Below are 24342 nucleotides of genomic sequence, written 5' to 3' on the forward strand. Positions count from 1 at the left end.
GGAAAGTCTTTCAAGGCCCGCATCTTATCGGGATAAGGGCGAAGCCCCGTGAAGTCAATGACATGGCCCAAAATGGTGATCGGAAGTCGCGGAAAATGACACTTGGAAGTTAAGCTGCAGGCCGGCACGAAGAAAGAGTGAAAGGATCTAAGAAAGGTCAGCGAGGTGGGACAAAAATGTGGGCAAAAATACAACGACGTCGTCGAGATAAGACAGGCACGTGGTCCACTTTAAAACCTTGCAAAAGGACATCCATCACGCGTTCAAACGTAGCTGGCGTGTTGCATAAGCAAAAAGGCATCACTTTGAACTGATAAAGCCAAACAGGTGTCACAAAGGCAGTCTTCTCACGGTCCTGCTCATCTACGGCAATTTGCCAGTAGCCGGATTGCAGATCTATTGAGAAGACAGTGCAGACAGTCGTCAATATGCGGCAGGGGGTCGTTTTTAGTGATATTATTACGGTGACGATAGTCAATGCAAAAGAACTCAAGCCGTCCATTTTCTTCAGAGGAGGGCTTGATTATGTTCTGAGAGAGCATTTCTGTCACCTCAGCACTGATGACGTTGCGCTCGGTGTGGGAGGACACCATCTTCCAAGGGATTAAACACTGTAACATAACTGAACACATACCACCAGCAGTTTAATCCCAGTGCTGACATGCACCCATGCTTAGCCAGACATACTAAGCACATTCATGACGACAGCTACACTTAGGGTGTAGGAACAGCGCTAAGAACAGGACAGAAGTCAAACATGGAAGCACAGGGACGGGCACCGACTATCAACTGAATCTTTATTTCAAAGCACAAACATATATAAGGTGGCAGCAAGGGGGTACAATCAGGTATGCGCGGTCACATGGAAACAGTGAATAGTCACGTCAAATAATGAATTTTGACATCTGAGGCTGAGAAGCACGGAAGGGAAGAGGCGATATAACAGAAAAAACCGATAAAAAACTGCACGGTGTAGAGGGCCGTCACGCGAACTAAGAAAAACTAGATGAAGGATTAAACAGGATGCGAAAGCATGGCGAAAAAATGGGTTTATAAAAGTTTAAAACTCGTGGAAACGATAGTGAAAGAATAAAACCATTAAAAACAATAAAAATTGCTGTGTGCGGCTAAAAACATGTAAAGAGGGCGTTCAACATTTCTCAAGTTTAACAGGGGCCAAAAATTAAAAAGACTAAAAAGTTTTTGAAGACAGTCAATGAAAAAACGCCAAAAACCAAAGCACCATGAACCCCAAAGAACGAGAGGGGAAAAAATGACTGCTAGAACATAAATACCCTGAGTTAAGTCACCTCTCAAAGGGTATGCCCAGCTGCCTTTAAGAACATCAATTCTTTCTCAGAAAGGCAGATGGACGGAGTGCTCACACAGCAGTCCTTGGCACGCCGGATTTCGATGGCTTCGATTATTTCTCTAGATAAGCGATCCCATCCTTTGCCAATGATCGCGCACCCGTCGTAAACAGGGGTGCAGGTGTCGTAATTACACTTTTTGCAATGTTTTGCAAGGTTCCCGGTGATAGCTACCCTGCTCATATTATTGTGGTGTTCTTGTAGCCTGGTGTCTATACATCTCCCCGTTTGACCTATGTATTTCTTTCCGCAGGACAGGGGAACTGAATATACAACACCTGTGGCGCATGAAACGTGGGGATTGCCATGCGTCTGCCCACAGCCACGAGGAACTCTACTACTGTTAACTCTCTTGCAGAGTGAGGAGAGCTTATGGGGTGCCGAAAACACCACGTCCGCGCCTGCTCGTTTGCCAACTTTTTTCAGGTTATGGCTGACGTTGTGCAGATAGGGTATAACGACAACTTTTTTGCGGTCGTTTCCATTGGGTGCCGGTGGGCGTTGTTCCCGTCGTTTCTTATTGAGGCATTCTGCTACTGCTATAATGAGCTGCAAGGGGTAGCACGCATCATGGAGGTGCCCTATCTGTTTATGAAGACTTTCTTGAAGCAGATGGCCACAGGATTTCTGAGGGGCGTTGCTGAGGCACAGGCTGATGATGCCTCGCTTTACTAACTTGGTATGGGCAGACGCAAATGGAAAAAAAAGCCACTTCTTCCATTTGCGTCTGCCCATACCAAGTTAGTAAAGCGAGGCATCATCAGCCTGTGCCTCAGCAACGCCCTTCAGAAATCCTGTGGCCATCTGCTTCAAGAAAGTCTTCATAAACAGATAGGGCGCCTCCATGATGCGTGCTACCCCTTGCAGCTCATTACAGCAGTAGCAGAATGCCTCAATAAGAAACGACGGGAACAACGGCCACCGGCACCCAATGGAAACGACCGCAAAAAAGTTGTCGTTATACCCTATCTGCACAACGTCAGCCATAACCTGAAAAAAGTTGGCAAACGAGCAGGCGCGGACGTGGTGTTTTCGGCACCCCATAAGCTCTCCTCACTCTGCAAGAGAGTTAACAGTAGTAGAGTGCCTCGTGGCTGTGGGCAGACGCATGGCAATCCCCACGTTTCATGCGCCACAGGTGTTGTATATTCAGTTCCCCTGTCCTGTGGAAAGAAATACATAGGTCAAACGGGGAGATGTATAGACACCAGGCTACAAGAACACCACAATAATATGAGCAGGGTAGCTATCACCGGGAACCTTGCAAAACATTGCAAAAAGTGTAATTACGACACCTGCACCCCTGTTTACGACGGTGTGCGCGATCATTGGCAAAGGATGGGATCGCTTATCTAGAGAAATAATCGAAGCCATCGAAATCCGGCGTGCCAAGGACTGCTGTGTGAGCACTCCGTCCATCTGCCTTTCTGAGAAAGAATTGATGTTCTTAAAGGCAGCTGGGCATACCCTTTGAGAGGTGACTTAACTCAGGGTATTTATGTTCTAGCAGTCATTTTTTCCCCTCTCGTTCTTTGGGGTTCGTGGTGCTTTGGTTTTTGGCGTTTTTTCGTTGACTGTCTTCAAAAACTTTTTAGTCTTTTTAATTTTTGGCCCCTGTTAAACTTGAGAAATGTTGAACGCCCTCTTTACATGTTTTTAGCCGCACACAGCAATTTTTATTGTTTTTAATGGTTTTATTCTTTCACTATCGTTTCCACGAGTTTTAAACTTTTATAAACCCATTTTTTCGCCATGCTTTCGCATCCTGCTTAATCCTTCATCTAGTTTTTCTTAGTTCGCGTGACGGCCCTCTACACCGTGCAGTTTTTTATCGGTTTTTTTCTGTTATATCGCCTCTTCCCTTCCGTCCTTCTCAGCCTCAGATGTCAAAATTCATTATTTGACGTGACTATTCACTGTTTCCATGTGACCGCGCATACCTGATTGTACCCCCTTGCTGCCACCTTATATATGTTTGTGCTTTGAAATAAAGATTCAGTTGATAGTCAGCGCCTGTCCCTGTGCTTCCATGTTTGACTTCTGTCCTGTTCTTAGCGCTGTTCCTACACCATGCAATACCAACTAGCCCGTCAACTCGCTCTCGTAAGCTACACTTAGCTTGCATGAATCTCTTTATAATATTCACACTCACTGGGACAGCTTACCAGCCCAAGCCGCATGCGACGTTGCTGAATTTCAAGTCTAACCACGGAGTTAACATTCCCTTGTTCCCTAACATATTTTTGTATCCTGGCACATACTGTAAAAATTTGTCAAATCCTTATTACCTGCCAATCCATTTTTCATGCCTTTGGTCATTCTCATACTCGGCTGCCTGACGAAAATGACTTTATGGCACTTGGCTGCATGCATGTCGAGTTTTTTGGTTTCGACCGATCTTTGTCACCCGTGACTGCTTTCATCTTCGTCATGTGCATGTTAAGATTCCTCGTGACGAGTGCTTTTAGTCATTTGACTGATATGTTTTTTTCTAAGCTGTTCTTGTTACCTTGCCCACTCTGCTTGCTGCAGTATTGTGTAAATAAATAAAATAAAAATAATGGGCTCGCTGCGGCGCTTTTCCCAAACCACAGTGTCGACAACATGTGGTCTGTTCAGACCTTGTGTCACAAAGTGAAGTTGCGAAAGCGAAACCATGCTGTTAGACGTCCCACTTGTTGTCCTCTGTGGCCTATCATACACAGTTTCTAGACTCTAATTGAGAGCGATGAAAGCGGCCACAGCAAGAAAACTGCAGCAGTGCATGCGAGCTGCAACCATTGCAGCAAGTGTGGACCCACCTGGGCAGCACGTTGGAGATTCCTGGATCCTTGGGTCCGGGGACGAAAATGAACTGCGAGTGCTTCACCAGAAGTGGGAAGTCGGCCAGCATGTCCGCCAGTGCCCGGAAGCCCTCTGCCACGAGAAAACAGGTGTGGCCCAGTAAATGGGAAGGCCACGCTCAGACCGGCCTGGTCAGGATTCGGCCACCTTGGTGCAGTACTTCGCCCCAACCTCCTATATGAATCAGCTCCCAGCAGCTGCAGAGCAAATCACCAGGGCAGCCGTTGGGCCTGATACGCAGCGGAGAGTGCTAGGAATCTCTGGCTCCGGACAGACCGCCATTGAAAACTGATTCATTGTGAAAAACAGCACGGGAAGACGGGACACATGAAAACAAAGACGGAATACAAGCGCTGACTCGCAACTGATTTTTATTCCAAGAAACGGTTCTTATAAACCTTCCCTTCCAGAAAAGACAACTCCAAATGTAAAAAGAAGGTGAAAAACATGACGGTGAAAAACGCACAACTCATCGCTGTGGTGCAAGTTGGACGTCTTTTCTGAATAAATAGGTGATTTCTTTATCACTGAGTGTAATTGATGGATCACTAATGCAACTGTCTGTGTTACTGTGCATATGGAAGGCATCTAAAATTTCACGTGCTAGCTGGTCTTGATGTTGGCAGAGGGTGCATGTGCTTTTCCTCCACTGACAGGCAAGCTAGCAGGAAGAATTATTTGGTCACATGACCATTGCCGGTCTTGTGCTTCCGACGGCTGCTGGCGCCTGGCTCTGCAAAACGCTGCCCGATCTCTGGCTGAGGATAACGAACTCTCGGATGGCACAAAAACTTGATGTGAATGCGCACATTATGAGTTGACACCGGAAGATCAGCCGCCTCAATTACTGCTCTCCTTCGGACTGCCTGAATCAGCCAGAATGTGTCAACCACGGTCTTCCGTCTGACTGTACTCATTTTTCTATCAATTCATCTTCCAACTCTCTGTGGATTGCACAATGTGTTGTCAAACTGCATACATTAAAACTAGAGCAATGCCTGAAAGCTTGCTTTCCAGGGCTTAGTGTCTCTGCAGAGAGGAGGAACGTGTGCAGAGCTATTAAGAACTGTGCATGCGAATTAAAAGCGAACATGCATGCGTGTGCAATCGCGTGATGATGGCCCAGGTATTACTGTGTCTTCCATGCACGTTCTGCCTTCCAGGGGAGGCTATACACTTCACTGCTTCAGGAACTGCGCCTGAGCACAGCACCTGCAGATGCAGCCAGCCAGAACAAGCTGGAATATATAAAAACCTATCGTAATAAATTTCACCACTGTCCCATGCATCAGGCGAGGCAATTGTCCAAAAAAGGAGCTGTTTGTCCAAATTGAGCAAGGTTACAGGTGTGCGCACTTAAACCTTCTTTCTTCGCATAACAAATATGAACGTACGTGTGTTCGCACTAATAGCCACAATATACCTATTATTGCACAGAGAATATAACGTGGCGACCTTACATTACTGCTGAGAAGATATCGCCAGCTTGTTCTCACAATCCCACAGCTACTCCCAGCGCTGAAATAAACCCGTGCAGGGGTTCGTGATAATTTCGTTAATGGAACTACTCATTAACACTCTGCCCTCTCTGAAAGCAGCATGAACTCTCAAGACAGCTCCTAGAAAATCGTCTATTTTTCCACTAATAGACCACAGAGGCATCAGCTCTCCCCATTGCTTCAGCAATATGCATGACATCCGTACTATAGCAAGGCGGCACCGAAGGCCATCCTAGTGGCGCCACCTGTCATGGATAGAGCCAACTGTTCCCTGTAAACGGTCTATACTCCGTTTCATACATAGCAGGCAATACTGCAGAGGCTGCATAAATAGTGCTTCCGCGAAACGATACTACTCCGCCACATATCATGAGTTCGTCTCGAAGCCTCAGCCAGTGTTTGGACGAAGACAAAGAGTGGTATAAAATGCAGTGGTAGCATTGAAAATTATGGTTGAAGCTGTGAGGCGCTCAATGTTTGGAGCCTCCGGCTATAGTTTTCACTGAGCGTGAACTACTTTTTAGGCTTTCTTGGTATGGCGTTGCGCACACGACGAGACGAACACAGGAAAGAGTAGGACGACAGAAAGAGCGCAAGCTATCAACTGACTTTATTGCTATCACAGCAACATATATATGCAGAAATAACACGTGCAAAACAAAGAGGAGAGGGAACAAAGATGAAGGTTGTGACAAGTCAAGTCTGCATGTGTCGACAAAAGCAGCGGAGAAAATTTTTCTCTTTATCATATAAGGTGACTGAGGTATCACTTACACAACTATCACCTTTTTCTCTGATGTAAAATGCCTCCAAAAGTTTGCGGGCTATTTTGTTTTTGCTTTTGCCCAGAATCTTGATATCTTTTAGAATCGGCTCACAACCAAGGCATGAAATGCAATGAGCGGGCAAGTTCGCCCCTTCTCTTTTTTGTATAGAAAGGGCATGCTTCCCTGCACGTTCATTGACGCAGCGTCCAGTTTGGCCGACATACACGCGTCCACATTTGAGCGGATTTGGTAGACCACGCCAGTGGCACATTTGCCGAACTGTACAGCATGTTTGATTGCGAACGCGCTTCGTGGGGTTCCATCCTTGGTGATCCTGGAGCACAACTCAGCGAGCTTTTTTGGGGCCGAAAATACCACCGGAACGCCATGCCTGTTGGCCACTTTTTTTATATTGTGGGAGACTTTGTGCACATATGGCACCACCGTCGGCTATGCACTCAGCATGCGCTCATGGACACAGCTGCGCTTGCCTTTCTTTGTCTTCTGCAAAAGGTTCTCGACTACCGCAGTGAGGAGCGAGCAGGGGAACCCGCCTGAAAGCAGCCTGGTGATATGATTGTGAATGCTGGAACGCATTTCATGCTGGCATGATTTGTTTAAGGCCGATTCTAAGCTTGAGATTGCAATTGCTCTTTTCACAATCTTTGAGTGAGCAGAATGAAATGGAAGAAGTGCTTTCTGTGCTCTAGGAGCATATCACCAACAGACATGATTCAAGCCAAACTGCAAGTTAATATCTAAATACTGCAAAGAACCGTTAGTTGGGAGTTCGTGAGTCAACACCAAACCTTGGCCATATTGTCTAAAAAGCTAGTAAGCTCTAGAGTCAGGGTACAGTCAATAGCAGCTAAAAGTATTTCGCAGAGGATCGGGGCAACACAGGAGCCAATGCAGATGCCTTGTCTTTGAACGTAAAAACTGTCTTTAAAAGAGATAAAGGTGGCTTGCAAATAAAATTCCAGCATGGACATGAAGCTGTCTCTTGAAACACCAGCCGAGCTTTGAAACACTATTTCACCGGAGCTCTCAATGCATTCTTTTACGGCCGCAAACAATTCATTATGAGGCACAGAATAAAACAGATCTTCCACATCAATAGAGAAGGCGTAGGCAATATGAGCAGTAGAAGCCAAGAACCTAACTAAATCACCGGTGTTTACTTTCAACCACGCACTCGGCGCTCAAGGGAGCGTCGACAGTTGATGAAAGGGCCACTGTTCCAATCGCGATGGCACACCACTCGGAACCGCAGCAGCGCCGGGGAGTGTCGGTAGCCGACGGAAGAGTCGACGCCACTCACACGTAGTTTCTCTTTCGCTTTGACGCATTTGACTACTGCCGGCCGCGTTTCACAAGTTTTTAATGTAGTGCTTCGTCATTCGTCATTTGTGCCCCGGGTGTGGTAAGCGACCTGTGCTCATTCCCGGCTACATTCAAGATGGCTGCTGTTCTTTATGCCGAAGAAACCAACTGCACGCCAGGCCGCAAGTTCGACGTTCGCAACGGGTAATACAGTTCGACATATACTGGCTAGCGCACAAGGTAGACGTACACAAAAAGAATTCAGACAGGACAAACACTAGACTTGCAACCGAATTTTACTTTGGAAAGGACGTATTTATACAAGATTTTATCTTCCATTCTCCTTAACTTGCGCCGCTGGTGCCGCCTACAGTTGCAGTCGCGCCAAAGAGTGATAATGAAACAGCTAAAAAAGACACGTGTTACAAAAAGGCACGGCGTTATTAAAGTGACAAGGCTGGGGTGCAGAACTGAAGATTCGAGAAAGAAGTAAAGACGATGTAAACCCGAGGGAAAATATAAAATGTGAGCACAAAAAATGAAAACACAATGGTGATAGTGAATGAAACTTGCAAAAGGCAAGATAAAGGCTGAAACTGAGCTGTGTATAGGCAGGTCAGGGTAAAACAGATAATTCACAGCGAGGCAAAATTTTCAGCTGTTCCACGCGATTTCATGATGTAGCTGTTTGCGAAGTGCGGGATTTCACTGCACGGCAATGTTAGAACGACGAGTTGTGGGACCGCAGCAGCAATCACGACGGCTGCGCTAGTGAGGTTGATGGTGCAAGTGTGGACGAATAGTCCAGTGAGTAATACATTTTCGTTTTGGAATGTGCCCACGGGTGCTCCCGTGCGCGGCTGGCGATAAGCAGAGGCCGCAGGATAGTGCTGTCGCGTTCTATTATCTTAAGGCGAAGTGTAAACGACCTCCAAGTTTTTTTTTTTTTCAGAAATACGATGTGGGGAGGGGGGTTGACTTACAATCGTGTAAATACGGTAGATGCAGCTAACAGTAGCGAAGCATGCTATGCCAAAATTTTTTAAAAGGTCACCCTATGGCTAGAATCCCATAATCTTGCAACAACAGGACTGAATGAGGCAGCCTCAAGATCCAGTCCAGCCATATTCTCAATAGTTTCGATTTCTGCGTCGCATCTGTATGGCTTGGTGCATGTCGCCATTGTTTTTACTCGGCATGAAACCATCTGCGAGGCAAAGAAGCTACAATACAAAACTGAAGCTGCCTGCTGCCTCTTTTTGATAGACCAACGAAGCAAACCTCAAAATCAACGTCCACTAAGAACTTTGCGGTAGCGAGCCATTTCCCCACTTCGGCCAAGCAAGAACCAGTAAGTCAAGACCGACACTGCTGTTGAATGTTTTTGCCATGCACATTTCCAGCATGCCCTGCACACCACAGGATGACCAGAGTAAAACCCTGCGTGCTGCAGGCCAATTTCGCTTCACTGTTTTCACTGCGCGGGGTGACAACAAGCTTGGCCAGCATGATATGCAGCATGCATATGTTCACAAAGAATAGCATGTGACGCCCGTGAGTTTGGTTCTTCAAGTAAATACGGAGTTTTGGCACATGCTTGGCGCAGGTTACTCGTATTTTGTCATAATGTAGCAGCACGTAGCCTTTTGCCGCAGCAATCACATCACTGAAGCTGAGGCCTGAAATTAAAAGCAAAACTATTCGGGAGAAAAAGAAAAGAAAGACTGCTATCGTGCCACATCTGCATCAGGTCTCGCACAACCCGAGGAAAGCATGCGGACATCAACATCATGTTTTCGGTGCCTAACCGACTGGTGAAGAAAGTTAATTCGGCAAAGGCTGCTTGAAAAGGCATACAAAATAATTTGTCCCCTGCCAGGAAGGAGTAATCTATGCTTTGCCACTATCTCAATGTCTCAGTGAAGATAAAGAGAGCATAATAATAACGCCACACGCGTCCCCATCACAGGTCACGTAGCAAAGCACTGCAGCAACTGCAAAAATGATGAAGATGACATCAATACCTGCAAGCCATTGTATAATAAGTGCATTGCGACAGGCAGGAACACTGGCCTGCTGGCAAGGAAAGTTATAGAAGCACATATAAGAGCAAGTGTTCTGGAAGAATTATTAGCACATCCTATATAGCGTTGTCCGAAAAAGAAAAATGTTACTTCTACTGCAAATTTTATTTGTTTATTTATTTCCTCAAGGGTCCAAAAAAGGACATTACATGAGGGGTGGGCAAACAAAAGGGTTTTAAATGGATGAATACAGATGGTCTTCGATGGCGGATTTGAAGCGAACGGGATTGATGATGGTTGCCACTTCGGACGGAAGGTCATTCCAGTCTTTGGCTGTTCTAAGGAAAAAAGATTGATGATATGTTTCGGTGCGGGCTTGTTCAGGGTAGATGGCATTAGGATGACTGTGACGAGAAATCCGATGGGCGCGTGCGACAGGGGGAGGTTCGTGGTGGAAAGTGTGATAAAATTTATGATATAAAGAAAGATGGGCGATTTTACGGCGACAGGCCAGAGTAGGAAGATGGAGCTGTGATTTTAGTGCTGATACGCTAGTGTGATAAGAGTAGTCCGAGCAAATGAATCTGACAGCGCGGTTCTGGACCGCTTCGAGCGTGGTGATAAGGTTAGCATAGTGGGGATCATGCGCGACAGATGCAAACTCTAGTTTAGAACATACAAATGTTAAGTAAGAAAGAAGTTTTATGGATCAGGCGGCTAAGGAAAGGTTACGAAGTAAATACCCTAGAATTTGATTAGCTGAGTTAGTGACGTTGTGAATGTGTAGAGACCAGGTTAAATCTTTACTTAAATGGATACCAAGGTACTTGTACGAGTCAACCGACGCAACAGGAATATTGTTAATAGTATAAATGGTACCTTGGTGGTTTCGCCGGCGATGAAAAGAAAGAAGGGACGTTTTAGTACTATTAAGTGACATCAGCCATGTACTGCACCATTCTTGGACGCGTACAAGATCTTCTTGAAGGGTGGTGATGTCAGATGGATTATTTATTGGGCGGTAGATGACACAATCATCTGCAATTAGGCGGACGTTAGACATTATGTTAAGGGGTAAATCATTTATGTAAATAAAAAATAGAAGAGGGCCTAAAACAGTACCCTGGGGAACGCCAGACAAGACAAGGGAGAGAGATGATGAGTGAGAGTTAGCATGAACGAATTGATAGCGATCAGTTAGGAAAGCCCGAATCCAGCCCAGAACTAAGGAATGCAGGTTTAGTCGTGATAGCTTAAGAATTAGGCGCGCGTGAGGGACTTTGTCAAATGCCTTTTCAAAATCTAGGAATATGGCATCAGTAAAAATGTTACGATCGAGGCATGCATGTATATCATGAAGAAAGAGAGTAAGTTGCGTTTCGCAGGAACGACCTTTACGGAAACCATGCTGATTAGGATGAAAAAAGTTGTGCGATGACAAAAACTGGGCAGTGTGTGCCTGTTATACTTTGATATTTTTGGCTTCTTACGGATGAATTGTAAAGAGTTGTAAGTCAGCGCTGTGTTGTGTAACTGCATGCTTCTGATATTTCCCGTTCGTCGCACTGCAGTTATGGAAGATTCACTTGGATATCGATAGGTTTTATGTTTTGATGTGACTTAACCTCCCAAAGTAACTAAGGCTATGAGGGACACTGCAGTGAAGGGCTCTGGAAATTTCGACCACCTGGGGTTCTTTAACGTGCACAGACATCGCAGAGTACACGGGCCTCTAAAATTTCGCCTGCATTAAAATTCAACCAATTCAACTGCCGTGGCCGGGATCGAGCTCACGTCGTTCAGGCCAGCAGCTGAGTGCCATAACCACTGAGCCACCGCGGCGGGTCTTGCATAACGATAATGATGGTAAAACACTTGCCAGATGCACAGGCATGTCGCGTTCTTTCTTACCCCTTAGTGTCAGAATTATTGTTTATAATGCTCTATTTCTATAAAACTTGGTGAAAGGCACAACAATATGGTCAAATACAGATAGGTTACAGAAAAAGGGTGTTCATATTATTGCAAATGCCCCTTTTAAGGCTGCTGCTCAACCTCTATTCACCTTACTGAAAAATATGAATGTAAAATTTACTTTTAAATAAATGTTATGAAAGACGGTCACACTCTTTGCTGACTTAGCTAACTTACAGCCCAAAAGTAATTATTATTCAACACAAAGCAAGAATGCCTGGAATGTGTCATCTCATGAATTACAATTGCCAAATGCTTAACTAGTGCAGCGAGTTTGAAGCTCTGATCAACTGCTAAGCATTTTCTCCTGAGAATTTTTTGCATTTGCAGTGCTTGTGTATTTTTTTCATATTATTTCTACTCTAATCACTTAACTAGTTCTTGCAAGGAAATTTTTCGATTATGTTTAGCTATGTAAGACAGTCCTTTTGCTGTTCAGCCCCCTGTCAAGCCAGTCACAGGCGTTTTGGATGCACCCCTAGCATCCTTGATGTTGAACTAAAGCCTTTTGTATTTTCTTGCACATATGGTTAAGCCGCCCATAACACCTCTTTCTTACAGCACAGCAGCAGCCATGTTGGCCACAGAACTGAGGAAATGTCTGACCTCGGAGCAGCATCCGGTCTCTCTGGAGTCCTGTGGAGTGAGACAGAAAATTCCCTGCCAACACGAAGCAGGCAGGTGGGCCCTGGGCGAAGCCAGCAAAAAGCACCCGCAGGCGCGACAGCACCTGCACCCCACCAAGGAAAAACATCAGCTCCACTGTCATTCTGACCACCTGTGTGGGCTGGGACACATTTTGTTCTTGTTTCCTTTTTCTCAGTCCCAATATAATCTGTGTCACCTTGACCCCGAGCTCTGGCCTGATGTGTTGCTTGTTGGGCGAGTTGGTGATCCATGAAAATAGAGCAGCGCGTAACAAAACAGGACACAAAGGAGAGACACGGAACGACACGAGCGCTCGTGTCGTTCCGTGTCTCTCCTTTGTGTCGTTTTGTTACGCGCTGCTCTATTTTCTGGCCTGATGATGAAGCAGCACTATGCCCAGCACATTCACCTCAGCTACATGGCTAGTAAACTGTGTCCTGTGAGTGTTTTTCGCCCTAGAAACCATGTTGCAAGCATTTAAAAAATTTGACAAATGGACGGTGCTGAAATAAGGCTTCTTGGCATTTCTGCCTTGACTGCGTGCTGCAGACACAGTGTGTGGCAAAGGCCCTTACTAGCAAACAACTAACAGCCCTCACTTGCAACACACTGAAAGACTGTGCTTCCAGAGAAGAGGTGATTTGCCAGTTGACGCTTATCAACAATGAGGTGGAAGTTTCACGCCCACCCACTCTGGGGGAACAACCACTGCTACTTCCTTCATTAGGTTGGTTGGAAGAAAGACTAACACAGAGAAAAGACAAGTGCTTACTGGCAGCTAACTTTCCACTGAAGGAAGCACATATTTATAGGTACATGTCACATGGAGTAGAGGGCCATAAAAGTGATGAAAGATCTGTATCACAAGGTGATCAATCTCCTGCGGCTGCTCACGCTCTCTACTGCGCCGTTGCCAGCCTCTACCAGGAAGTGGCGTGAACTTTATACCATTGCCGACCGGACCACCGAGTTCCTGTGGCAGCAAATACTACCAAGTCTGCTTTAGCGCCTGTGACGTCGTCTTCTGTCAGTGTTTTTTAAGCTCTGTCAACAAAAGAATGGATCACCACCAATTAGCCTGACAACTTGTCCTATTCGAGATTAAGATGTTTGCAGGGACATTGCATAAGGGTTAATGACATCCTACTCAAAATCGAGAGGAAGAAATGCACTTGAGCAGGACATGTACTGCGAAGGCAAGATAACCACTGGTTTTTAAGGGTAACGGAGTGGATTCCAAGAGAAGGCAAGCGTAGCAGGGGGCGGCAGAAGGTTAGGTTGGTGGAAGTTCGCAGGCATAGGGTAGGCGCAGCTGGCAAAGGACAGGGTTAATTTGAGAGACATGGGAGCGGCCTTTGCCCTGCAGTAGGTGTAGTCAGGCAGATGATGATGATGATGATGAAGGCCGAGAAAGCATCCTTTATCACATCGCACTTGATCAGGCTACTCGACATTAGACCATATTCATAATATCAATCAGGTGATAGAGAAATGCGCAGAATATAACCAAGCACTATACGTAGCCTTCATAGATTACGAGAACGCATTTGACTCTGTAGAAACCTCAACAGTCATGCAGGCAATAAGTAATTGGGCTGTAGATGTGTCTTTTATAAAGATACTGGAAGAGATCTATAGCGACAATAGTCCTCCATAAAGTCAGCAATAAAATTCCAGTAAGGAAGCGTGTCAGGCAGGAAGACATGATCTCGGCAATGCTATTCACCACCTTTTTACAAAAGGCATTCCGAGGCCTGGATTGGGAACAGTTGGGGATAAGAACTAATAGAGTTAGTTAGTTATATTGATTTTAATGCTGCAAAAGCAACTGAGGCTATGATGTGTAGGTAGTAAAAAGCGGAACTGTTGTTTCATCTTTGTCATCGGCATTGTCAAAATCCTGTCACCATGCTATGAAGCAAAGCTTCGATGATCAGGCTAAGAGGCTTAGGGATTCAGGTAACCCAGATGAGCTCATTACTTTGGAGTGCAATAAAATAGTTAAAAAGCTGAAAACCTTGGCTTTGCCGCCATCTTCACAGAATGAACAGAAACAGAAAAAGTTCGCAGTCCTTCCCTATGTACACTGCCTGTCACATGGTCTTAAAAATGTGGCCCATAGGTATGAATTTGATATAGTTTTTTCGGCCCCAAATAAGCTCAATAAAATTTGTTCAATTGTTGAAAATAAGGCTCGCAATTCTAATAAATCTGTAGCGTCTTGTGGCATTAAGTATGATAAGAAATTTTTACCATGCTCTGAGGGCGTGGTGTACAAAATGCCGCTGTCCTGTGGTCAAATTTACATTGGTCAAACAGGACAGTGTATTAACACAAGACTGAGAGCATCTAAACTCATTAGATTCTAACCGCTCCACGAATTTAGTTGATCATTGCCGAGAGTGTCAATCATGTTTTCCTGCCTTGTACTATAGTGACACATTGTATAAACACCCCGATCAATTGACCAGGGAAATCGTAGAAGCCTACAAAATAAGGAAGAAACCAAGATTGTGCATCAGCAAACCATCCCTGCTCCTGCGTGACAGTGAGGTTGCCTATCTTGACCCAACATAGTGCACGTGCCTTGTGGTTTTATTGCTTGGTTGTTGCCTGTTCGCTTATATTTGCCTGTTTGCTGTGATTAAACTTTAGTTGAGCACAGCGCTTGTCTTGTGTTTTCTACTCTTCAAGTCCCCGTTTTCCGCGCTGTTATTTTTTAAATATGTATCACCAATTGGCCCGCCTTGCTATGGTGTTAAGAGTTATACCTAGAGTTTGTTTAAAACATTGGCTTCTCTGAGAAACTTAAAAATACTTGAAAAATCAACCAGTGCTCGATCACCTAAAAGCAACATGGCGTGTAATGGGATGTATTCCTTGTAGAATGTTGTAAAATATTTTTTCCTTAGCTGTTCACGTTTTGTACACAAGATTAAAATGTGGTTTACTGTGAGTTCATCGGCACACATTTCGCAGAGAGGTTTGTCTTGCTTTGTGAGTAAGAAGTCGTGTGTGTCCAATGCATAGATGATATAGAATAACTTCTGTAAAATCTGCATGATTTCCATTTACCTAAAACGGGCTGTTTTAGCAGCCATACGTAAAGAACACATGGCTGCGTGCTTCGGGGCAGGGCATCAGCGATGCATCGAAGCAAAGAAGAACCAAAATGCACTGCCTAAGCACCTTGGGCTGATCCAGCCAGACATCTGAGAGGAGCACGAGCAGAGCGTTGTCTGGCACCTGGCTCAGCTCCAGCTGGGTCCTCACTTTCTCGGGGAACTGGTCAAAAATGCTCGTGCCACCCATGTACTTCCTGCAGCAGTAAACATTAGCGGTTACCACTCCAGCATAACCAGACAATAAAAGCATCTTGAAGAGTTCCTCAACATCAGCATACAACAGCCAAGACCATAATGTTTTCCGATTGTTCTCCCCAGGTGTGCTCAAGAGCCATTTATTTCCGATTGCCATCGATTTTGCTGGCACTGTGATGTTAATCCAGGGCCTCAAGTCCAGCTGTGGTGCTGACAACATTAATTCCAAGTTCTTGAAGCTGTTTATTCCAGCATATACAGTATTGTGCGTTTTTATCGTGAAGTCTTTCAAAAATTTCCCCGCCTCAACCGCTGGCTCATTTTCGGTGAAACTGCACACAGAGCTTGCGTATTATGGTAACTTTTGTATCGTAGCAAGTTTGTCAATGGTACTGAGTTGAGCCGTGCATGATGCGAAAACGTAATTGTCCACATAGAGATCGGCGAACTAAAGTCCGCAGACGACGTTTTTTCGCTGAAGGGCGGCAGTAGCACCATCTGTTTTCGGCAGTGGAAAGCGTCACGACGAGGCCGCGGAGGCGAGCATTGCAAACAATAATTTTTGAAAAGTAAAGCCTCGTTAAATTAGTTGTTATGATATTTTTTCTGCTCAGTTAGCTGAAAATGTTGTAAGCACTTCAGTTGAAGCAGACGAAACGGCCTGAACGGCATATTCAAAGATCCCGCGCTTCTTGCAATGCTCGCCTCGGCGGCCTTGTCGTGATGCTTTCGACTGCTGAAAACAGATGGCGCCACAGCCGCCCTTCAGCGAAAAAACGTCGTCTGCGGATTTTGGTTTGCCGATCTCTACGTAGACAATTGCGTTTTTGCATCATGCACGGCTCTACTCAGTAAGTACCATTGTCAAACTTGCTACGATACAAAAGTTACGATAATACGCAAGCTCTGTGTGCACTTTCACCGTAAATGAGCCAGCGGTTGAGGCGGGGAAACTTTTGAAAGTCCATGATAAAAACGCACAATACTGTATCTAGCACACCTTTTCACCCAGTGTGTCGAACAAGCCAGAATGCCGGCTGACTAGAAGGTAGTGAGCGTGGTTCCACTCTTCAAGCAAGGTAACAAGCATTCCTTGTAAACTTCTAGAGCACATTATATATTCTAACCTCGCTTCTTTACTGGAAAGTGACTCTTTCTTGAGTTCCTGTCAGCACGCTTTTCAAAAAAATTATATTTGCGTGACTCAACTCTTGTCTTGCACTAATATCTTAGCATCATCTTTAGGTAGTGGTTTACTAACCGACTGCATATTTCTCGACTTTGCTAAGGCTTTCGATAAGGGATCGGATCACTTACTCCTTCTCAAATTAAGTTCTCTGACTCTAGCCTCCTCAAATGGATTGAATGTTTCTTGACTTGGTTTCAGCTAACAACTCTCAATCATCCCCATGCACTGTAACATCTAGTGTTCCCCCAGGCTCTGTTCTGGGTCTTTTCTGATATACAAAAACGACCTTCCTTAAAGGAAAGCTGAAACAGTTTTCAAATTGCAATGAAACGCTGTGGTTGGGAAGAAGAGACTTTGAAAATCATGTGTGTAAATTTTTTCTCGATTCTGTTCGCAAAATGAGCCGCAGTCGCTTGTTAAAAACCCGCCGCCGACACGCCTTCTTCGCTTCGGGAAGCGCCGAATGGGGGGACGGAACTGGCGGAAGTGACGCCATTCACAGGTAGTCTATCGGCCGTCCTGCTTTGCTTGCTGCTTTTCGGCCCGCGCTTTGGTGAATGACGGATCCATAATTGCAAAACACAGTTCTCAATCCAGCTGATACAACGCGCTTCGCAGCAACACAGTCGGTGCTGGCCAGAGATCCCCGTAGATGACGTCACGATGATCCCGGCCATTCGCGGCGTTCCCTCGGCGCCCGGAAACGCTGGGGCCCGTTTTCTTCCAAAAAACAGCTTTTTGCGTTTATTTCCGCCCTTTTCGAATGCGATATTTTTTCAGCGGACTAAACACTATAAAAAGCCGCATGGAGCTCAATTTTTTCAAAAAGTGCTTCAGCTTCCCTTTAAGTTTTTGCTGATGAATGTGTTCTTTTTCGAGCAATACATAATGCTACCGACTGTTCCCTCCTTCAGTCCAATCTTGATAACGTCTTTATTTGGTGTCAGCGATGGTCTATGGTTCTCAACGCATCGATGTTAAAGTTACATCCATTTCACGCCAATCTAACTCGTCAAAATCTTTCAATTACAACATTAATGCAGTTTCACTGTCGTCTTAAAAATATCCTGGCGCTCACATCACTAACAACTTATCCTGGCGCATGCACATTGAATATGTCATTAAGAATGTAAACCGTGCCCTTGGTTACCATACGCAGAAACTTCTCTCAGGTTCCGCCCCATTTGAAGTTAGAATACGCATAATCAATATGGGACACCACAGAACTCACTTTAATCGATGCTACAGAATCAGCCACCTCACTTCATCCCTTCAAATTATTAGTGAATGGCTAGTGTTTCTTTATTGTAATCTAAACCTGGTCTTGCTAATCTCGCAGTTTATAGAAACATCTCACGCCTGTCTTTCACACAGAATTTTCTTTCATAATGAGACACTAAAAAAAGAATTTTTTTCCTCTGTCCCATAATACGTATCACCCTGTATTGACCATCTGCATAAAGTTGCCATCCTTACTTTTAAATTCTTTCTTACCAAAGACCAGCACTGAGTGGAACCACCTTCCACCCCATATCGCCTGCATAGAAGACGGGTCATCCTTCAACCAACTTATCACCAAGTATGTCATTGAACAAGTGTCTGCATCATGATTTTTGCTTTTTGCCTGCACAATTTACTTTGTATATTTTTTTCTGTTTACACCCACCCCCTCTAATACCGCCCAGCATACCCTGAGGGTATCGTAAAGAAAAAAATGAGTACATAAAAATGATTCACACAGAGGAACAAGTAATTCATATTTTGTCATCACTAGCACCATACGGTTCATAAAAAAGCTATTTTGCATGATCAGATGAACGACATTGTGCAGGATGTGGAGGTCATTGGAAAGGTGCAGTGTAACGACCTCAGAATGGTAAGGTCTCGAATTAGTCTAGATTTGAAGAGGAAATGGAAGAAACTAGGGAAGCGAAAGCCCATTAACGAGTTAGCGGTAAAAGGAAAAGTAGAGGAATTCAGGATTTTGCTGCAGAACAGATATTCGGCTTTAACTGAGGAACATGATATTAATGTTCAAACTATGAATGATAATCTCACTATCATTACAAAGTGCACTGTAGAAGTGGGTGGTATGACGGTTCGACAGGATACCAGCAAGCTATCTCAAGAGACGAAAGATCTGATTAAGAAACGCCAAAGCGTGAGGGCATCTAGCCCTAGAGACAAAATAGAGCTGGCAGAGCTATCAAAGTTAATAAATAAGCACGAGGTAGCCGACATAAGGAAGTTTAATATGGAGAGAATCTAGCATGCTCTAAAGAACGGAGGTAGCCTAAGAACAGTGAAGATGAAACAAGGCACAGGTAAAAACCAGATGTATGCTTTAAGAGGCAAAGTGGGCAATGTCATTAGCAATATGGATAAGATAGTTAAAGTAGCCGAAGAGTTCTACACAAATCTACACAATTTCTCACGTAGATTGGACTCCCATGTACAGTGAGGCTTCCCCCGACATTGCCTATTCAATATTTCTTAGCCTTCTTGCTCCGATATATAAGGACTGTTTCCCTGTAATTGCGGTCACACCGTGTTCAAAGGCACACAAACCATGGATGACGCATCGACTTATTCGTCTTGTTAGTTAGAAATACAAACTATGCGCAAATTTTATAATACTTCACAAAATCGGACATTAGTCACAGTTCCAGCGTTCCCGCAGGTACATATTTTTCGGGTGCAAAAACCTCCGAATCTCTGTTTTTTGAGCCAACTGTTGAACCAGAGGTATATTCCGTTAAAAATAACTTAAAGAACACACATAGCCTCGACGCTAATAACATCCAGAGCAGGCCTGTTAAACACATCTTTCCCGAAACAGTGAAGTGAATGACGCAGATTTATAACTTAGCACATTAGACAGGCGTTTTTCCTGCCGATATGCAACTGGCAAAGGTGGTAGTAATTTATAAGAACGGCGATAAAAATGTCCTTGGAAATTATAGGCCTCTATCGGTTTTCCCGTACTTTTCAAAAGGTTTGGAAAAAATAATTCCTCAGGCTACGAAAATTTATTAACAAGTATTCATTAATAACCGATTATCAATATGGATTCACACCTAACAGATCGACAGAACACGCCCTACTTGCACAGAAGGAATATACGAGCTTAACTGTTTTGAAACAAAGTTACTCGCACTTGGTATTTTTGTCGACTTCACCAAAGCTTTCGATAACATTAACCAGGGTATCCTTTTCACAAAACTTTAACATTATGGCAATCGCAGTCCACCACTGAACCTTATCTTATATCTAGGCTCGAGATCTCAGTACCTCCAAATTGACTGCTACTGCTGCGACATACCAGCCTCCCTTGCTCTTCAATTTATATGCAAACGATATTCCTAAATTGTACGACAAAGCAACTTGCATCATATACGCGGACAACACAAGCCTTTTCTTTAGCTCCAATCACTTCGATTTTTTCATTGTTTCGAAGAAACACTCACCTTTGATCTACCCGGAAATCGTGGAGGACATTCTTCCTAATTTTAGACGACCTGCCAAAGGATTGGATTTTACTTTTGAACTCGCCAATGACAGCTGTTTGCAATTTTTAGACTTGCAAATAACCCTTAGGGACGAAGGCTTTTGCTGGAAATACCAACCACGTGCACAGAAGGAATTATTGCCATTTGATTCCAAGCAATCAAAATTGGTGAAACGTGCCATCGCTTTGATGTGCCTTGAGTCATCCCTAAGAAAGTCCTGTTGTCACATGGCGCAAAAAAGCTTTCACGATCAGATCACGAGACTGAAACAGGCAGGCTATCCCTTAATAGTGGTGAGTTCAGTTGCGGAAACTCTGCTAAAGAAGGTTAAACAAGAAAGGGAAAGGAACAAGTCAATGGTCGCAGTTCCACAGGAGAAAATGAAACATGTAGTCATCCCCTATCAGCATAAAGTGGCACATAACCTCAAGCGTGTGGCTAACAAGTTTAAGGTACCCATGGTTTTTTCGGCCCCAAGGAAACTCTTCACTGTGTCGACTAGTTTCACAGGATAGTAGCAGCAACTCAGAATGCAAAATCAAACATGTGAACTAGTCTGTGAAGTGTGAAAAAGGGGTAGTGTACAAAATTCCGTTGAAGTGCGGGAAGGTGTACATTGGGCAGTCAGGCCAATGTGTTAATGAGCGCCTAAGGGAACACAATTTGTCCTTGCGGAACGGTACCGGTTCACTCCTGCCGGCACACATAAATGAATGCGGAAAAGAAGATGACGAAAAACAAAGCAAGAAAACCAATGTGCGATGCAAGGATCCAAGGAGCTAGCATCTTGTGCAGGAGCACTGACACACTTGCGCAAAAACTGGCCGAGGCCTACCATATTAGGAAAGGCGGCAGTTCGTGTGTTAGTACACCATCTGTGACACTGTATGATGAAGATTTTGCCTTTCTAGATAAATTAGATAAGAGGTGAGTCACCTGTGCCCTTCCTTTGTGCTTTTTCCGGGTTTTTGGCCTGCATGTGGCATCTATGATTATCCCTTCCTTTTTTGGGTATAAATGTCATGTTCTTTTTCTGAATAAAACAGTTGCAAGTTGCACTCCGTCCTGTCTTCCTTGTCTTTATTCTTTGTGTGCGCAAAAAAGAATTTTAAGAATGGACCACATAGCCCCACAACTCATATTACTGGAAAAGCAAATCGGTAAAAATATAGAACTTGCTGTGAAAACCTGCTCCCCTTAAGCAACATTGGGTGTAAAGGAATCATTACACAACTGAGTAAAATATTTTTTCCTTAGTTTTTCAAGTTTTGAGCATGAGTATAAAAAGCGATTTACTGTTAGCTCATCTACATATTCTTCACAAACAGATTTGTCTTTTTATGTCAATAGAAAGTTGTTTGTGATGTACGTGTGGCCTACATGGAGGAGACAAAGTAACATCAATGAAACGCTCCTGGTGCAAACTTTCATTCACCTAGAACTGGCTTTCCCAATTGCAGTTTGTTGTTTACTTCATTTTTCCAAGCTGTCTTCCATTTTTGCCTTAATTTCCGTTGCACTAAGTTCATGCAATCCTTAAAGCGTGTATTTACTTATTACTTCCTTGCCAAAAGCTTGAGCAGCGCACAAATCTGCTCTCTCGTTGCCTTTTATTCCGACATGACTCGGGACCCAGCACAGTGTTTTGCTTTGTCTTTTAGCTGTGGCACTACTCTGCTGTGTGATGTCACCAAGTACAGGGGTGATAGCAGAGCGTATTTGTGTCACCGCTCAGCCTTACCAGAGCGTTTGCTATAAAACAGCTTTTTAGCTAGGCGGAGGCAGACAGGCCAACTGCACGAGGAGCTCCCTGGCAATAAAAAGTGGAACCAGACAATAAAAAAACAACTTAATTTTTCTTCCTATTTTTCTTCCGCACTTCAAAGAAATATTTTTGCTTGTGAATATTTTATAACATGTGAAGTGAAAGACATACGTTGTTTTTGGACAGAAATTTGTTAATTCTCTTATTTCTGCACATTTGCTCCCAAACACAGAGGTCGTTGAATGGGGTTGCCGCAACCATCTCGCGCGAAAGTCACAAATCTTCATCAGCGCACAACCTCTTTCTTCTAGGTTTGCGGCTAGAGGCACCTGTGCATTCTGCAGGGGTTGCGGCACATGCGACATCTGTTGAACCGGCCGCCATGTTGAACTAGCAAGCAAGCGCGAGACCAGAAGGATTTGTGTGAGCCACGCTCATCGCACTGTTCCGCGCTCCGCTAGCACTGCGTACGAGCGGAGCGGAAGTGCCGGTCCGTTCGTGCGCTCTCGTCTGAGCACTTGGTGCATGCGCAGTAGCGCTCCCGCTTGCCGACTGAGCGGAGCGGAAGCGCAAATACGCTCTGCTAGAATTGTCTAGCATTCCTAGAATGGACAGCTGCAAGTACACTTAAGGAGTCTGTGTTTTTGAGGTTTTCATTTAGTATTTTTTCGATGGCCACACATACTACGTAGCATTCTGCACTAAAGATGGATGCGCACTGTGGAAGTCATTGTTCCCTTCGAATTCCCTTACCCCACTGCACTTCCTACATAACCATCCGTTTTTGAACTGTGTAAAATTACATAAAACTACTGTATTCTCCTTCGAGTGCAAGGAATTCTTGTATGATATGTTGTCGTGCAGTTAGTTTCTTCTGGAAGTGTGTAAGAGTGGAATTGCAGATTGCAGGGAAATTGGATGATGGAGATAGTGGACAACGTCTTCATGCAATGTCAAGTAATGTGTCCATTACACAAGGATTCTGGCACATCTCTTCAAATCGCAAGAGCCTGCTAGCTTGCGGTTTGTTGTTAAAGAGTGTTCTAGATGGACACTTTGTAGCTATAGGGTAACAAAGATGTTTCTGCAGTGAACGGAATTTTAGAATGTGCGAGCATGTGAGCATGGCACTTCTATCAGCAAGCGACAGTTTGTTGGTTTCTACATAAAGCCTGTTTATGGGTGACGTCCTACACGCACCATTTGAAAGACACAACCGTAAATTATGTACTGAATCCAGTCGCTTTAAATATGATGGTCTCGCTGACCCATAAACTACACATCCAAAATCTAAGTTAAAGCATACATCATCATCATCATCAGCCTGACTACACCCACTGCAGGGCAAAGACCTCTCCCATGTCTCTCCAAGTGACCCTGTCTTTTGCCAGCAGCATCCACCCTATGCCTGCAAACTTCTTAATCTCATCCGCCCACCTAACCTTCTGCCGCACCCTGCTATGCTTGCCTTCTCTTGGAATCCAGTCTGTTACCCTTAAGGACCAGTGGTTATCTTCCCTTCACATTACATGCCCTCCCCAAGCCCATTTCTTCCTCTTGATTTCAACTAGGATGTCATTAACCTGCGTTTGTTCCCTCACCCACTCTGCCCGCTTCCGGACTCTTAAAGTTACACCTATCATTTTTCTTTCCATGGCTTACTGTGCTGTCCTTAAGCTGAACCCCTTTCGTAAGCCTCCATGTTTCTGCCCCGTAGGTGAGTACCGGTAAGATACAGCTGTTGAACACTTTTCTCTTGAGGGATATTGGTAAACTGCCATTCATGATCTGAGAGAACCTGCATTCTGTGCTCCACCCCATTCTTATCCTTCTAGTTATCTCCCTCTCATGATCCAGATCAGCTGTCACTACCTGCCCTAAGTAGACGTATTCCGTCACAACTTCTAGGCTCTCGCTGCCAATTGTGAACTGTTGTTCCCTTGCTAGGCTGTTGAACATTACCTTGGTTTTCTGCATGTTAATTTTTAGACCCATCGATCTGCTCTGCCTGTTCAACTCACTGATCATGATTTGCAGTTCATCTCCTGAGTGACTCAGCAAGGCAATGTCATCAGCGAATCGCAGATTATTTAGGTATTCTCCGTTAACT

The 24342-nt window shown here is 44.5% G+C and overlaps 1 protein-coding gene across 4 annotated transcripts in view; it reads right to left on the reverse strand.

Annotated features, from left to right (window-relative positions):
• PolE2 (DNA polymerase epsilon subunit 2) overlaps window positions 1-24342 on the reverse strand; it is a 174976-nt gene that overhangs the window by 34983 nt on the left and 115651 nt on the right. For 3 of the 4 annotated variants that reach the window (XM_077629628.1, XM_077629631.1, XM_077629630.1), the window contains 3 exons: window positions 15639-15768; window positions 12408-12531; window positions 4172-4286 (listed from right to left, as the gene is read on the reverse strand). In XM_077629628.1, coding sequence (XP_077485754.1) covers window positions 4172-4286; window positions 12408-12531; window positions 15639-15768 — 369 coding nt within the window. Of the gene's footprint in view, window positions 1-4171; window positions 4412-12407; window positions 12532-15638; window positions 15769-24342 lie in introns of all 4 variants that reach the window. The other variant, XM_077629629.1, reaches the window with a different exon arrangement.

Source organism: Amblyomma americanum, chromosome 7, assembly GCF_052857255.1.
Source record: "Amblyomma americanum isolate KBUSLIRL-KWMA chromosome 7, ASM5285725v1, whole genome shotgun sequence".
NCBI classification, from domain to species: Eukaryota; Metazoa; Arthropoda; class Arachnida; order Ixodida; family Ixodidae; genus Amblyomma; species Amblyomma americanum.